The following is a 14,139-nucleotide window of genomic DNA, read 5'->3' on the forward strand; positions in this document are numbered from 1 at the left end:
AAATGTAAAGTAAAGGCTATTTCCCCACTCAGCCAAGGCGAACTACAAGCCGAAAAAGATAGTTAACTCGGTACTTTAATAACAAATGGTCCCTATAAATTTTGCTTAACGTGGTGCAGGCTGCGGTCCAGGGGCCGTCTGTAATATTTAAGTTATTCTAAATGGGGGCCATTCTAGATTGGACTAGTCGAAGCGGTCTGGACCATTAATAATAATGTATGTCAGCTTGCCACGGGTTAAATGTAGTATGGTTGTCAGACTAAAGCCTTCGCTACTATATAGTGTGCTTGATGCGACTGATCCGCCGACCAGTCATCTTGTGCCTTTTTATATGGTCAAGTGGTTTTATTTCTACTAGCGCAGAGACAACCAAACCATCACACAGCTAGTTACTTAAATAGTTCGTTCCGACTTGGTAGTTGGTACAAGGTGAGGCCAACTAGAGGTGCATGTGGTGGTAAAAAATATCCATGTAGGGTTAAGCAAACACAGTGCCAAGGCTGCTACCAGTTAGCAAGACTTATAAAACAGTGTCGATGCTACTGTTTTTGGCTGCCAGCTAACTTTCTATCAGTATATTAAGGAAACAATATGGAGAACCCTGGTTATAGGCAACTCCGTAAAAGCGATACGCTAAGTGGGTCTCAGGATCCAATTAAAACACTGGATCGTGCTTATAACAGTTATAAGTCGCTTGTAGCTAGAATAGTGCAGATAATCACGTGCATAGGATATTGTATATACGGCTAGTCCCGAAGAGGAAATAGAGTACGATTGGTCAAAAGGTCTTATTTGAATGAATTGAGCTGGTTGGGCTCTTCTTGATTATGTTGATTTTCTTGGTTATTCTTGATTGATTATTTTGTTGTGTGCTCCACGGGGGTTTTACCCCGATCCAGTCACATGATTCTGGTCCACCAACGGCCATATTATTTGACAGATATTATGTTGGATGTCGCAGGCTACACCTGTATATTGCTTCGCTTCGCCTTCGCTGCAATTGGTGCATATGATTGGTCCGCTTATTTCAGTCACATGACTCCTTGTAGTAAGAGAATGCACGCTTCTTCCCTCATTCCCCTTTTACTTTCTTCCTCCCAGCGATTCCCCTTATGTATATCTAGTCATTAGATAGCAAGGCATTTTGCCCCTTTACACCGACAAGCGTTAATGCGGCATAAAGTGTTGGATGTTACATGAGTATGGAGTGGAGCTTATCTCGCGTATTTGATAAATAACATCAGTATATTTACTAGGGCTTCATGGCTGGATGGTACCGTTTTGTCCAGCATGATAATTAGCAGATGTTTTTGAATACAATTCACAAGAGATATCCTAATAGTCTAAATCTGGCGCCCCCAAGACAGTGCTTCACTTACAAACAAGAGTACCTAATCCATTCATAGTGCCCACAGTGGGTGAAAATTCCGCGTCTTTATTGCAATGTGGGAATGCTCTCCAGCTATGCAGCTTGTCATTATTATGCTAAATGCAGATAGTAACACTCTGCTGCAAAAATAAAGACATCCTAGGTCACATCAAGTCCTAAACTGGACGTTGCAAGGACATGGAACGTAACGGAAACAGTTCCTACTAATTGCTGAGAGCATCACACCGAGAACACTTAAAATGCCCTTTGCATAGCAGCAAATGCGTCTTCCATATTGCTGATTGCGGTGTCGAGCCGCTTTCTGTTCTCAACATCGCACTTGGAATAAAGATCATCAAGAAATGCACGATGTTTGTCAATGCCTTGGTTGGCACGTTCCTGTAATGCGGATCGGACTCTCCCATTTGGCAGATACTGGATCTTTTTTTAATGAAACAAGCGATTCATTTAGCAAATATGCAGTGGTTTTAGGGTTAGTGAGAGAACCAAGATATCTACTCACTTTTGTAGAAGCAATATTTAAGAAGTCGACAACTTGTGGCATCATATCCGTAGTTTTGTTACCAAGCAGTGCCCTATCTTCTGGGGAGGACACTTCCATCGATGTAAGTGCTGCAGAGAGTCTTTGGATATTGTCCCGGTTTCTAGCCATGGAAGTCAAGAAACCAGGGACATTTGTCATTCCCCCGTGGTATTCCGACATTGTCTTAGTCATACTATCATATTGAGTTAGGATCCCTAGACAATGCTCTTCGATCACGGCATTCAGATTTTCTCCCAGGGACGAGGATGGCAGAAAGAACAAAACGGACAAGAAATGCAATAAGCTAAAGCGCATGGTGCTTTGAGTTAAATGAAGGTATAAGACCGAATTATTGTTCCGTCGTAAACTGGAGGTTTAATAAAAGAACAAGAGAAAAGAAAAGAAAGAGGTGACGGTTGCCGCCAATTTATTAAAGGATGTAAAGCTGCCTGATCTTCATGCTACATACTCCACAGTAGATGTATCGTTCTTATTGCGTTCCTCTAAACCTTCCCCCTATGGGGTCAACCCCTTGTTGGGGGAAGTGCCTCGCATGATATATCGGCATTATTTTCGCGGCATTTGTTATATGTGGGGTCAATGTCCAATAAGGTGATCAGAGAAGCAGACTTACAACACTATATTTCGTGTCATATGCATGAGCCATCCACCTAATTTGACCTATCCAACGCGAGATGATCAAATGAAACCCCTACCAAAAAAAAAAAAAAAAAAAAAAACCAAAAAAAAAAAAAAAAAAAAAAAAGGCCTATGGTGCTCATTTGTACGATTTTAGTTAGGCTAGCCTATAGTATGTGCTTTATCTATTGTTTATAGTATTTACTTCATGCTTTTATGAGATTATAGTGCTATATTTTGATCTCCAGTCTCATTTTCTCCCTCACAGACAGCTAAATAACTCTTCACAACTGGAAAACTGAGATCCCTAGAAGAATGAAACAGACAATGGAGGCCAAGAAGTCAACCCGCGGAAAAGTCCTTATAACTGGTGCTAGCCCTGGGAGCGTAGGAGAGGCCCTTGCCCGTGAATTTCTAAACCAAGGCTTTGAAGTCTTCGCAACCGCACGGACAGTGGAGAAGTTAGATGGTTTACGACTTCTCGGGGCCAAAACTTTTGAACTGGACGTTTCCTCGACATCATCTATTGAGTCTCTCAGCATGAAGATTCCGACTCTTGATATTCTTATCAACAACGCCGGGCAGGGTTACGCTGTTCCCCTTATGGATGAGCAAGTTGACCGTATGAAAGCGCTATACGAAGTCAACGTCTTTTCAATCGTCACCGTCACCCAGAAATTCCTCAGACAGCTTCTTGCCTCAAAAGGAACGGTCGTTAACCATGGATCTATTTCTGCTGAGTTTCCTGTTCCGCTAGCGGGTTCTTATTCGGCATCCAAGGCGGCTGTTGCCTCTCTCACCGATACCTTGCGGATGGAGCTCTCACCTTTTGGAATCAAAGTGATTAATCTGAATTCTGGAGTGATGAACACAAATTTCACCAGACAGACATACGGCAGACCGATACATTTGTCAAATCATTCTATATATCTCCCCATGAAAGCACATCTCGAAGCCAGCCTGTTCAAAAGGAGTGCGATATCATACACGGATGTTGATAGATTTGCTGAACAAGTCGTGCGAGATCTACTAAAATCGGGGTTCTGGAAGCCGACACGCATCACTCGGGGGTTTGGTAGTACAATATCTAGGGTTCTGAAGAGTGTCGAACCCTATAGAGGTGCATGGGACTGGATATTGATGATACATATGGGCTTTCCTACACGCGCAAAAAGAAAGGAATCTCTGGAGTAGGAGAGGATTAAGGCGACTTAACCAGACTACTAATCGATGCTTAAAATATATTATAGCCACCCTCATCTACTACTGAACAGTCCATTTTCCTTGCTTATCGAAGCTTTGCACAATATGGTAGATGTTAGTCATCATTATTGCAGCTAATCTATCTCATCATCACTGCGAGAGTCATTCACTTCACCTCGTTGTATGAATTTCACCAAGACAACAATAATCTCCCTAAACCACATAATAGAGAGTAGCTCAACATTTACACTAGTGAATAGCACATATCGATATGTACTTTTACTAATGCAGGGAATGAGATCGTTTTCATAGACACCACAGATAAGTTTGTTGGGAATTCGATAGAAATTGAAGACTAACTGTGGAGCCAGAATGTGGCGCGTAAAGATCCAAGTCGCAATAAAAAATGCAAATGCCCACTGACATCCTGTTTCGTAGTGCATATACTTCAGAATTTTCGCAACCTAAGAAATATTTTCAGCATATATACTGTTGTGAATGAATGCCTATTCATACCGGCAAAATTGCCTCCGCGGCATCTGTCAGGCAAAAAGTAATGTTCAATAGGCGAAATAAGGACGAATAATATGCCCATCCAGCACCTATCAGTGAGAGAACATGATGAATAACCATTTGGTAATAGTCTCTTCTTTTCTTCTCGAAATGAATCACTATTAACTGGTGGAGTAAATGAGCATGCTGTAGTAAGAAGTAAAGTTTCACTGAAAAGGGTAATCCCAGGACTGGCCAGTCAGACCAGAGATCCTTGATCGAAAGCCAGCATTGCGAGTTGGCCCATTCACACTTATGAACGTAAGTATTCTCCTGCAAAAGAAAGAAACTGGGGAAGAGGTCTTGCAGAGGAGACAAATGTGAAATGAATTATAGGCTTACCATCCCATATAGCCAAAGTGAACAGTAGCATATCAGGCTCCAGACCTGCTCTGCTATACGAATCTTGTTCTCCTTTGTAATACTAAGATCCTCAAGAAATATGAAACATGCTTCTTTTACCCCTGAGCGGCATACTACCATGAGACATGTAAGACCAATTATGAGGTATATATCTTCAAGATTTTTCTTATGCTTCTCAATAGATAGATGGTTATATGAAAGCTCCATCCAACGGTGCAAAAGATAGCTCAGCTGGGAAAAGATATTATCGCTATACACTCCTAATAATATCGCAACCAAGGGAAAGCAAAGTCCTTGAAATCTGGTATCAGTCTTCCCATAAACTGAATAGAATTCTCTCTGACGTACTTCCTGAGCCTTGAAGTTTTTCCATATTGACCTCTGAGAATCAGTATATAATAATATAAAAATATTGAGTTGGATAAATGCTCAAATGCTCATATGCCAGACACGGGGAGCTACAGGAGCTTGATCATATACCTGGTTTATACTAATGGCAAAGCTAAACTGTCCTGCACTGGTAGAAGAGTGGATTTATTGATCGCCTATCCTTTTCAAATTATTTACATCTATTATAAAATTAGATCTATGCTCAATAATATGCATTTTCTCAGCTAAGTAAAATGCCTCACTGCTAAACTCCTTTTGTCTGGCGGAACCGGTGTGATTTGCCTTTCTCACCCCCACAAGGATTCTAGTTTGGCAGGGATTGTCTAATTATGAGCTGTAGAATATTATACCAGCGAGGGAGAGGGCAAAACAGTTGCCTGAAATGTGATATTCTGCACAAGCTAGAAACTATACGTGGCCAGTAGGCTAACGGTAACCGCCTGTGATCTTTATTTTTCATAATTTTGGTTGTCAGTGAACACCCCCTATGCTGCATTATCAACATATCCACATATCATACGTCCTGCAGAATGAGATAACTCTAAGAGAATTTAAGGGACATTTATATCCACACAAGTAACACCAGATGGCATGTGTAAGGTTCCCTTTACTCCCAAACAACAAAGAATAAACACCCCTTGATGGACCAGCCTTCACCAGGATCAGAATTGGCCAATGTGATATGTCACCTAAAGTTTTCTATCATGTCCCCCCTTACTTCCATAGATTCTAAACGCTGGGGAGATCCCCTACAGTCCTAGAAGAAACTGTTCAGATTCTAAAGTGCTTAAGTGTTGCGTTCTTGCACCTTTTACTTTATTAAAGAAGTAGGGACAATATGGAGCACAATTTGGGAGCAATTGATGCAGCTGGAATACTTAATGGAACTGGTGGTGAGGTCGAGTTACTCTTCAATTCAGCAACAGAAAAGCAGCCTGATTTTTTACAAATGTCATCAATCCGCCTCATCTCATTTAACACCCACTACATGAAATTCATTCATCGCCAAGAAGTTGCCCGAAAGCTATTGCATGTTTCAATTGGCCTTTTGATCCTCTTTCTCTACAGCCACGGGTTTCGACCTCTACAGATAGCATCACTATTATTTTCTGCGTTTATCCTCAATGCGACATTTGATGCAATCCGGTATAATTCGAAGGCTGTCAACAAGATATTTATCCGCTCCTTCGGCATCTTCATGCGCGAGAATGAGGCGACGTCATATTCTACAAGTACTCCCTATCTCTTTGGCATGTATATTGCGCTGCGGTATTTCCCAGAGGATATTGGGATTGTGGGAGTGTTGCTGCTCAGTTGTTGTGATACGGCTGCCTCAATTTTTGGTCGCCTCTATGGCTGCCATTCCATACAGCTCCGCCATGGAAAGAGTTTGATCGGCACTGCTGCAGCTTGGCTTGTTGGCGTTCTCGTCGCGGCTGGGTTTTGGGGCTACTTCTTGTACACCAGCAGCTTATCCAACAATACTGACCCTGCGAGGCCTTTCATGTTTACGGGAAAGTTGACCTATCTTCCAGAAAACAGTAATAGTGGCGGTGCTAGTACTGATCCTTTAGCCCTTGTCGTGATAAGCCTTGTCTCTGGATTTGTTGCTGCGGGGAGTGAGTTAGTTGATATTTTCGGCTGTGACGATAACCTTGTTGTTCCTGTACTGAGTACTCTTGGGCTTTGGGGTTTTCTAAAGATATTTGGCTAGCAAGATAATTAGGAAGATTAAGAAGTAAATACATCAGCAAATGCATCAAGAGATGGCTGCCATCTTATTCAAGTTATTATTCCACAACAATCCGTCAATGCGTCCATTTTATCTAACCTATATGCTCGGTAGGGCCCCGTACGTTATATGTCAACTCCAGAACAAGGGGTTTGTCTTGTCCAATAAAACTAAGTGCATTGATCCTTAAACTGATCTTGTTTTAAATGGTTTAGGAATCTCTCCCACTGCCCAATAGCCATATAAATTTTTCCGTTAGTACTCATCGCCTTATCATCAGGAGCGCGCCCCAAAACACACTGGCGAGGTTGAAGGGACCAATCCGTCCGACAATCTTCAAGACTAGAGAAGCTAGAGAACCTTCAGATGGACTCTTAAAGAATACAAACTTATATTATCATAGCAAGTATTCCAAACCTAAACGCTTGCCCCTACATCTATTTGATCTTGATCGGGTTGACCGCCGTGGGGGTGGCTGTAGGAGGGACCAACGTCTTTAAAGTGATGACTTTTAACCTGCCGGGGAAAATCTCCTAGAATTTCTCCATCCCTTCCTGTATGGCTAACTGTTTCTTTATTAAGCTCCTGAGAAACTTGTCTTCCGCCTTAGAATACGGCCTTCTTGGGAAGTCCTGTCAAGTACTGTGTGAATTTGTTAAGTCTCGCGGCCCGTAGTGTCATCTGTTTCTGAATGAACCACTCGGGCTGTTTGGCGGGCTTTGGCGAGTTTGTCGCGACAGATTTCTTCTTCTTCAACGTTGTTGTGGAGCGTATACAACCCGCCCCGATCTATGATATCAGTTGTTGTTGGAGTGCCATAGTTGATAGACTCTACTTACAGGTTCTCAGTGCGGCCGTTGTATCAGAAGTAATCAGAGTCGGGACGAGACGTCTGGGTGCTCCTTAGCAATTCTTTGCTATAGATTCGAGTGTTTCCATATCGGAGAGCCATAAGTACGCGCATGCGCCTGTGTCTATATTGTCAAGGTCGAGGTTAAGGCTACACTGGTTAATGAGGGCTGCTCTTGCTGGGTCGTCCAGCTCTGGTACGGCCTTGGCTTTCAGATCCTGGTGAAGCCATGATGGACGAATTTGGTGAGGGGAAAGGGTTTGTAGGTCTAAAGCCGTCGTGTTGTCACCTGATAAATATGCCAGAAATTCCATGTAACCGTAAGAAGTTGTTTACTATTACAGAGCAGTAAACTATGTGCAACATTTTCCCCAGGCTGAATATCTTCTCCTTATACGACAACATTTTTATGCTCAACGTAAACAGATAGTAGGATAATATATGTCAATAAAGGAAATGTGAACAGGAGTACCGTAAGCGCTAGGTGTAGAAGATAAATGGAGCCGCAAATCACAGAGACCATTAAAAGCAGAGACAAGGAGGAAAAAAAATTAAAAAAAAAAATTCCATAAGTTCAGCCTGGAGAGTGTACCAACTCTAATTTTCTGGGATTTGAAGTGGTTAGTGAAGTCGCTCGCTCCATTTTCCAGTATTAGTTTACGAGGATGTCCTTGATCTGTACTTATCTATATATAGTCTCATTGCACTGCTCTTCCCTCGTTAATTTTTCTGAGCATTTATAGATGTTACTTCCTGCTTTATTAATAAAAACTAGAACAGTTATAAACTTCTTGGCTTTAAATAGCCTTATAGAATATATTCTGGTATTAATTTAACTGTAGTTTTTGAAGTTGTTTGATAACACTCCATATTACAAATTATATATTAACTGATGCAGTTAGTCAGTACGTACTGGCTCGCTATGCGATTCCTTGTGTTGTTGACATGACTTGTTCGTGCAATTTTTAACGTGCCTGTATAAAATCGCTTATAATATGCTTACCATAGATTTCAGGAATTCAGCTAGGACAAAGCCGAAGCTCGTTCTTCATACCATTATGTGCACTGAAATTAGCGATCGACATGGGGCTCCGAAAATTTGGCCGCGGTTAATTGACGGAAACTCCGACTGACACAAAACAAATTGCGTCCCAAGCTAGAGTCGGGTCGGGCCTAATCCGCTAGGGCTGAGATGCTGCTTGGCGCTTGTAGGTCCAATATTGCGGTCAAGTGCCATCCCAGAACGATCCCCACTGCTACAGTGAATGTTGACTATAATGCGTATATGGTGAATTTTTTTTAGCATTAGCAGATGAACGGTGCTACCATTATTATAGCGTAACTTATTTGTACGACTGGAGGGCCTGAAGTAAGCTGGATTTAAATGCAGTGCAGTCTGCTAACGCTTATTGGTGGACTATTCCGGCTCTATGAGCCATTATTATTGGTTGGTGTCTCTAGTGCTTATTATGTAGTATATCCTTTGGTTTAGAACTGGAAAATTTCTTTTTTACTCTATATAATGGTGGCAAGCAGCTCTGCTGATGCCCGGAAGGACAAGTTACTCTTCCCCCAGCTGAGAAGAAACAATCATGCCCCTCCAAATTACTCGATTGGATACTCAATTCTCACACTGTACATTTCTCCTTATCGTTATTATCTGCATCTCGGTTGCCACCGCGCTTCCCCCCCAGACAGCAACTAGTCGATTGCCCGATGGCGTGACTTACAATCCTGAGACAAACTTGATTTGCAGGGGGTCAACTTGGATAGATGTGATCATATTTTTCTTTGGAAATTATCTGGCTCATGCTGCCACGGTCATGAAATTCCCCGGGGCACCCAGCTACATTCTCGGGCTGAACATGGTCTTGGCCGTTCTCTTCCCCGCGCTGGGTGCCTCACGAGGGCTGGAGTCCATCCTCCAGCATACCACATTCGCCAAGAATCCAATTGAGCAGGCCCTGCATTCGAGTGCTCTTTGCATGGTCGTTCGTTCTCCGTATTGGAAGCCACAACCGGGGAACACTTACCGCGACCTGTCATATTTGCCCACAAGGCTTCGTCAAAAAGACGACGATGAGGCCCCATACAAAGCTCTTAGTATAACTTGTCGTACCTGACCATTGATACAAAGTAAGCTAATATACAATAGAGAAAACTCGGTCGGAACTGGGGAAAGAACGCTTTCAGGACCTGTAGGATATCCTGCCGTACCAACTAAGGCATCGAACGGCTAACACATAACCCTGTTAGAAAACCAGCAGGTGTCTCCATTGAACTAGCCGTACAGATTCCGCCATGGCAGACATGTAGTGTGGTGCCTCCGGGACACCAGGTGTTTGGACAGTGTGAGCTGCCCCCAGGATACGAGTTGGCCTATGTCCCGGAAGATGCCCAGGTCGAACCTCTGTTCGACCAGGAGCTAATCGACGGTGAAATGCGAAAAACTTATTTTAGCCTTTCCTCATCATACAGTTTAGCGTCTGCCATTATCGCTATTATCCAGATCATCTATGCTTCTATCACCCTCTATCGTACCCGAGGAGAACAAGTCGGGAGATACGGGTATGCAGCATTTGGATTCACAGTCCTTCCTTATTTAATTATGTCATTTGTTAACTTACTCGGGAACCTGTTGAATCCCTCGTATACTGTGCTCTATCTCGTTTGGACCGATCTAATGGGTGAGGCAGCTGAAAGAGGAGGCTGTTTTAAAGGCTACGTCGGCAAAGTCGCCCGGGCGCCTGCATCCATTGACAACATCAAACTCTTTTCAGGAACTTTCCTGGAAGACAATGATAGTTTCTGGACCTTCGAGCTTGATCCCACGGCCCTGAATTCAGACGACATACCGTCTACAATGGAACTTAAAGAGGAGGCGGCTAAATGTGATCTAAAGGGTGCAGATCCTAGCTGTTCTATAATTTTAACTACATCATCCACGCCGGACAAAGCGTCGAAGCGACCTCCATTAATTATCTGCCCAGTCTGTCACAACTTAAAGCAAGTGGAACAGGCAACAGGAACATGGTCTACTGTTCAGCGCTTTATTCGCGCCCCCACTCCATTTCGCATCCTCCTTTTTCTCATCTCAGCACTTCCCTTCGCTGTCATTGGGGCAATGTCTCATTTCAACTCAGGCTCTAGTTCTACGAGGCAAAGGGGCTGGACTATGACATGGCTTGCTGTTGGAACTTTAGTATGCAACCAAGACCTGGCACTCGACTTGGCCAGAGGCTATTTTAGCACCAAATACAGTAGGCGATATGGGAGGTCTAAGGGTCGCTACCGTGAGAATATTGCTGCCTATCTGGTCGAGGTAATATTTTTGCTTGTCTTTGCAGCCCCTGCTGTCGGTGGATGGGTTATGGTGGCCCAAATGCTGCGAGAATATGGATCATGCTCCATTTTGCATTAACTTATATCAATTGATACACGGGTTCTAAGAGGGTGGTCAAATATATCTATTTGCAGTGACCAGTCAGGAAAGGACGTTTTATCCTCTAGGAGCAACAGTATAAATTCTCTCCAAGCTGCGTATATCTATCTTATAAAAGTCAATTGCAATCCATGCCTCGGTTGGCAAAGGGGTTATGTGAATTATTTACCTTCTTGCTTCGTTTAACACTCCATTATTCTATCTGGCTACCCATGGTGATCAAGTCAATTATTCAAAGTTATCAAAAAAACGCGGGCGAAGGGAGCCAATTTTGAACAATGGCTGAGCATTATTGACAGTCTTCTCAAACTCAGGTAATAGAGCTCTTGAAACTTCGTTGATATAAAGTACAATACTAAATGTTGAAGCCCGAATGGACACTGCCGAACGACGACGTACGTACCTTTTCGCCTCTTTGATCCTTACAGTGATGTCAACCATCATGAAATTTTCATGAGTCAACACTGGTTTGTTAGGCCTTGCGGAAAACAAATAGAAACTAAGAAGGTACGATATATATTATGCAGACAGTACGGTATGCATGGATAGTCTTGGTTTGTAGATTTGCAAAGCTCACTCACAGGAAAACTGAATTGTTTGAGGCGTGATATTGACAATCGGCGCGTCTTCTGAATCTGGGAACAGGAACGAACTCCATAGGATTTGGAAAGTCAAAACTGTTGTGTTGAACATTACTAAGATTCTATTTCCGATTTTAACCCTAACACTGCAGAAGACTCAAACATGGAGATCTTTTTCTTTTTCTTTTCTTATTTTTTTTTTTTTTTGGTGATCATGTTCATGGCCAGCCAAAGCAAGGATGATGGCAATGGAGCAGGTTCCCACCGTTTGCCATCAAAATCAATTACTGCTACTGTCGCAGGATTGTTATGCTGGCGATTATGTGCCTTAGTCATGTGACGGATATGATGGCAGGCAAATGAGATAGATAAATCATGTTGAGTCCTATATCAAAAATACTAAAGATAAGGAGGAAAGGAAGAAGGTAGAATGGGTATTGTCATGGTGAGCAAGAGCATGGTGGGGAGCTTCCCAGCCCTAACCCTGTGCCCTCAGCCCTTTCTCATTCCAATACGGTCTACCTGTAAACCACATAAAAATCACATCACTGCGTTGAGCTGAACGCGATGTCGAAAGCAAGGTCATAACGGAGTGAAGCAGAGCGACTTCGTTGTAAGCGACGTGCTGACCTCCACACCGTCTATTCCCTTTAGAATCTTTTCGGTAATTTAGATCTAGTTTCATTACATCTTCAAGAGCTCAGTGCATCAACTTAAGCCCGTTACCCTTGTCCTTTGCCACAGTAATCGCATCTGTACTTTCTGGGTTTATAAATTAGTAACTAGGCATAATCGGCATCGAAATCTTCCTTCTCATGATGGAGTACGTCTCGAATAAAAAGAAAATCGAGCACAGTAGGCAGCGAAACGTCTAACTCCAGAAGTGGGCTGTAGAGCACATGAATATCGCTTTTTGGCTTTATGTGGATGGTCTTTCAGTATAGGATACGGAGCTGGGATTCGCTGATGAGTGGCGCGGCTGGATTAGGGATGTATCAATCATAAGCTTCGAGGAATATCTGATGAAATGTTGGCCCCCACGTTACATGGAATTCCTGTATTTGCCAAAAGGCCCCATGCAACCCGCATCTTGGCGAGGTCTAGCCCGGCCAATTGATTTCTCACACATGCGACCCTCTAACGAATCTGGCGAGGTACCTTAATGCACTACGTAAAAGGGAAGTTTTTTTTTAAAGCTTAACCACCTTCAATCTCTTACACTCTGCCTCCCCTTGTAATCTGGATGTCTTTCTCGATACATTATAGATTTTATTATGTCACAAATCCTTTCATGTGCAGACAGCCCTCTCTCGATTACTGGAAATATAATCGGCATTTTGACATTCGCATACGCCGTTCTTATCACGCTAGTCTACCGTACAAAACAGCTAGCCTCGGCGAACGAGGAAATGGGATTATTCCTTCAACGGGCATCGAGTGAACTCGATGCATTTTTGGCTGCACGAGAGCGTCTAATGAAGCATCTCCCTGTCTTTCCCACAAAGCTTGGCTCATATATTGAGCCATTTCTGGCAGGCACTCAAGACACTGTTGATCAATTCGAGGACCAATTCAAGTCACTCAAGGAGTTGGGTGGTCGAAAGCCGTCTATCTTTGAGGGAAGCCGTTTTGTATGGACAAAGAAAGATTTCTTAGAAACTCTCGGGGAGATGTCTCGGATAAGGTCGAACCTTGACGGCATATACCAAGTCTTGGTGAATAGGTATGAGAATTAGCAGGCTAGAGTCCGGAAGTTACATAACTTGCTAGCTTGGTGAGATTTAGTGCGATTTTCGACGAGATTCAAAATCAGAAGGCAGCCCTTGAGGAGTATCATAAGACAGTTTGCATGCAAAAGAATATGCTTCGCCAAATTATGGATGCTTTACATTTGGAGGCCCCGAAAAACACCAAAAGAGTCTGAGAAGGACCTCGCTATATATCCTGTTGCAGGCACGTTTGACATGCTCGATATGTACCTGCATTCTACGATACGACAAGAGCCTGACCCTCGGCGACGTCATGACAGAGCATCTCCACCCCAGTATCAAGACCTCTCGTATTCGATTGTGGGCCCTCCTGGGAATAGACGATTGGTCTTGAAGGGGCACGCTTCATGCGTTTCTCCCTCCGTTGAAAGGCCGCAGTTCCACAGATCCTTAGGTACTTCATAAGTGTGCTTTTGGTGGACTTCTGCAAAGCAAGTCTCCCTTGGTCTAAGAATAGAACCCGTGACCATGCGAGGTCCCATTAGTCCCACAAGACCAACTTTTGTATAACTAAACATAATTTGGTATAAATTTGTATAACTATCTAAAGGTGGATATATAACTTGCGAATCAGTCTATGTTTGCACTGTTTTCAGTCCCATGGGCATTCTCAACCTCTTTGAAGTTCCATGAGGGTGTTGGTCCTGCCAAATGGCCCATTTCCGATAATAAACTGGAGTGAGAATTCCCATTAGGACCGGTCCC

At 43.1% G+C, this 14,139-nt stretch overlaps 5 protein-coding genes across 5 annotated transcripts; 4 read left to right on the forward strand and 1 right to left on the reverse strand.

The window, feature by feature from the left end:
* Window positions 1-2,879: 2,879 nt before the first annotated feature.
* ATNIH1004_004711 (uncharacterized protein) lies at window positions 2,880-3,746 on the forward strand (the record flags this gene model as incomplete). The annotated part of the gene is made up of 1 exon (XM_033569381.1): window positions 2,880-3,746. The coding sequence occupies one exon, from the start codon at window positions 2,880-2,882 to the stop codon at window positions 3,744-3,746; it is 867 nt and encodes a 288-aa protein (XP_033428187.1).
* A 2,152-nt stretch (window positions 3,747-5,898) lies between these two features.
* ATNIH1004_004712 (diacylglycerol/polyprenol kinase family protein) lies at window positions 5,899-6,774 on the forward strand (the record flags this gene model as incomplete). Its single annotated transcript, XM_033569382.1, has 1 exon — window positions 5,899-6,774. The coding sequence occupies one exon, from the start codon at window positions 5,899-5,901 to the stop codon at window positions 6,772-6,774; it is 876 nt and encodes a 291-aa protein (XP_033428188.1).
* A 673-nt stretch (window positions 6,775-7,447) lies between these two features.
* On the reverse strand, window positions 7,448-7,956 carry ATNIH1004_004713 (uncharacterized protein; the record flags this gene model as incomplete). Its single annotated transcript, XM_033569383.1, has 3 exons — window positions 7,448-7,581; window positions 7,632-7,684; window positions 7,751-7,956. 3 exons carry the CDS (start codon window positions 7,954-7,956, stop codon window positions 7,448-7,450), a joined length of 393 nt encoding a protein of 130 aa, XP_033428189.1.
* Window positions 7,957-9,465: 1,509 nt separating this feature from the next.
* ATNIH1004_004714 (uncharacterized protein) lies at window positions 9,466-11,063 on the forward strand (the record flags this gene model as incomplete). The annotated part of the gene is made up of 3 exons (XM_033569384.1): window positions 9,466-9,745; window positions 9,798-9,840; window positions 9,899-11,063. 3 exons carry the CDS (start codon window positions 9,466-9,468, stop codon window positions 11,061-11,063), a joined length of 1,488 nt encoding a protein of 495 aa, XP_033428190.1.
* Window positions 11,064-12,939: 1,876 nt separating this feature from the next.
* Window positions 12,940-13,589, forward strand: ATNIH1004_004715 (uncharacterized protein; the record flags this gene model as incomplete). The annotated part of the gene is made up of 2 exons (XM_033569385.1): window positions 12,940-13,388; window positions 13,451-13,589. 2 exons carry the CDS (start codon window positions 12,940-12,942, stop codon window positions 13,587-13,589), a joined length of 588 nt encoding a protein of 195 aa, XP_033428191.1.
* Between the last annotated feature and the right edge of the window lie 550 nt (window positions 13,590-14,139).

This window comes from Aspergillus tanneri (genome assembly GCF_003426965.1).
Source record: "Aspergillus tanneri strain NIH1004 chromosome Unknown AapTan_3_pilon_pilon_pilon, whole genome shotgun sequence".
Lineage (NCBI taxonomy): Eukaryota > Fungi > Ascomycota > Eurotiomycetes > Eurotiales > Aspergillaceae > Aspergillus > Aspergillus tanneri.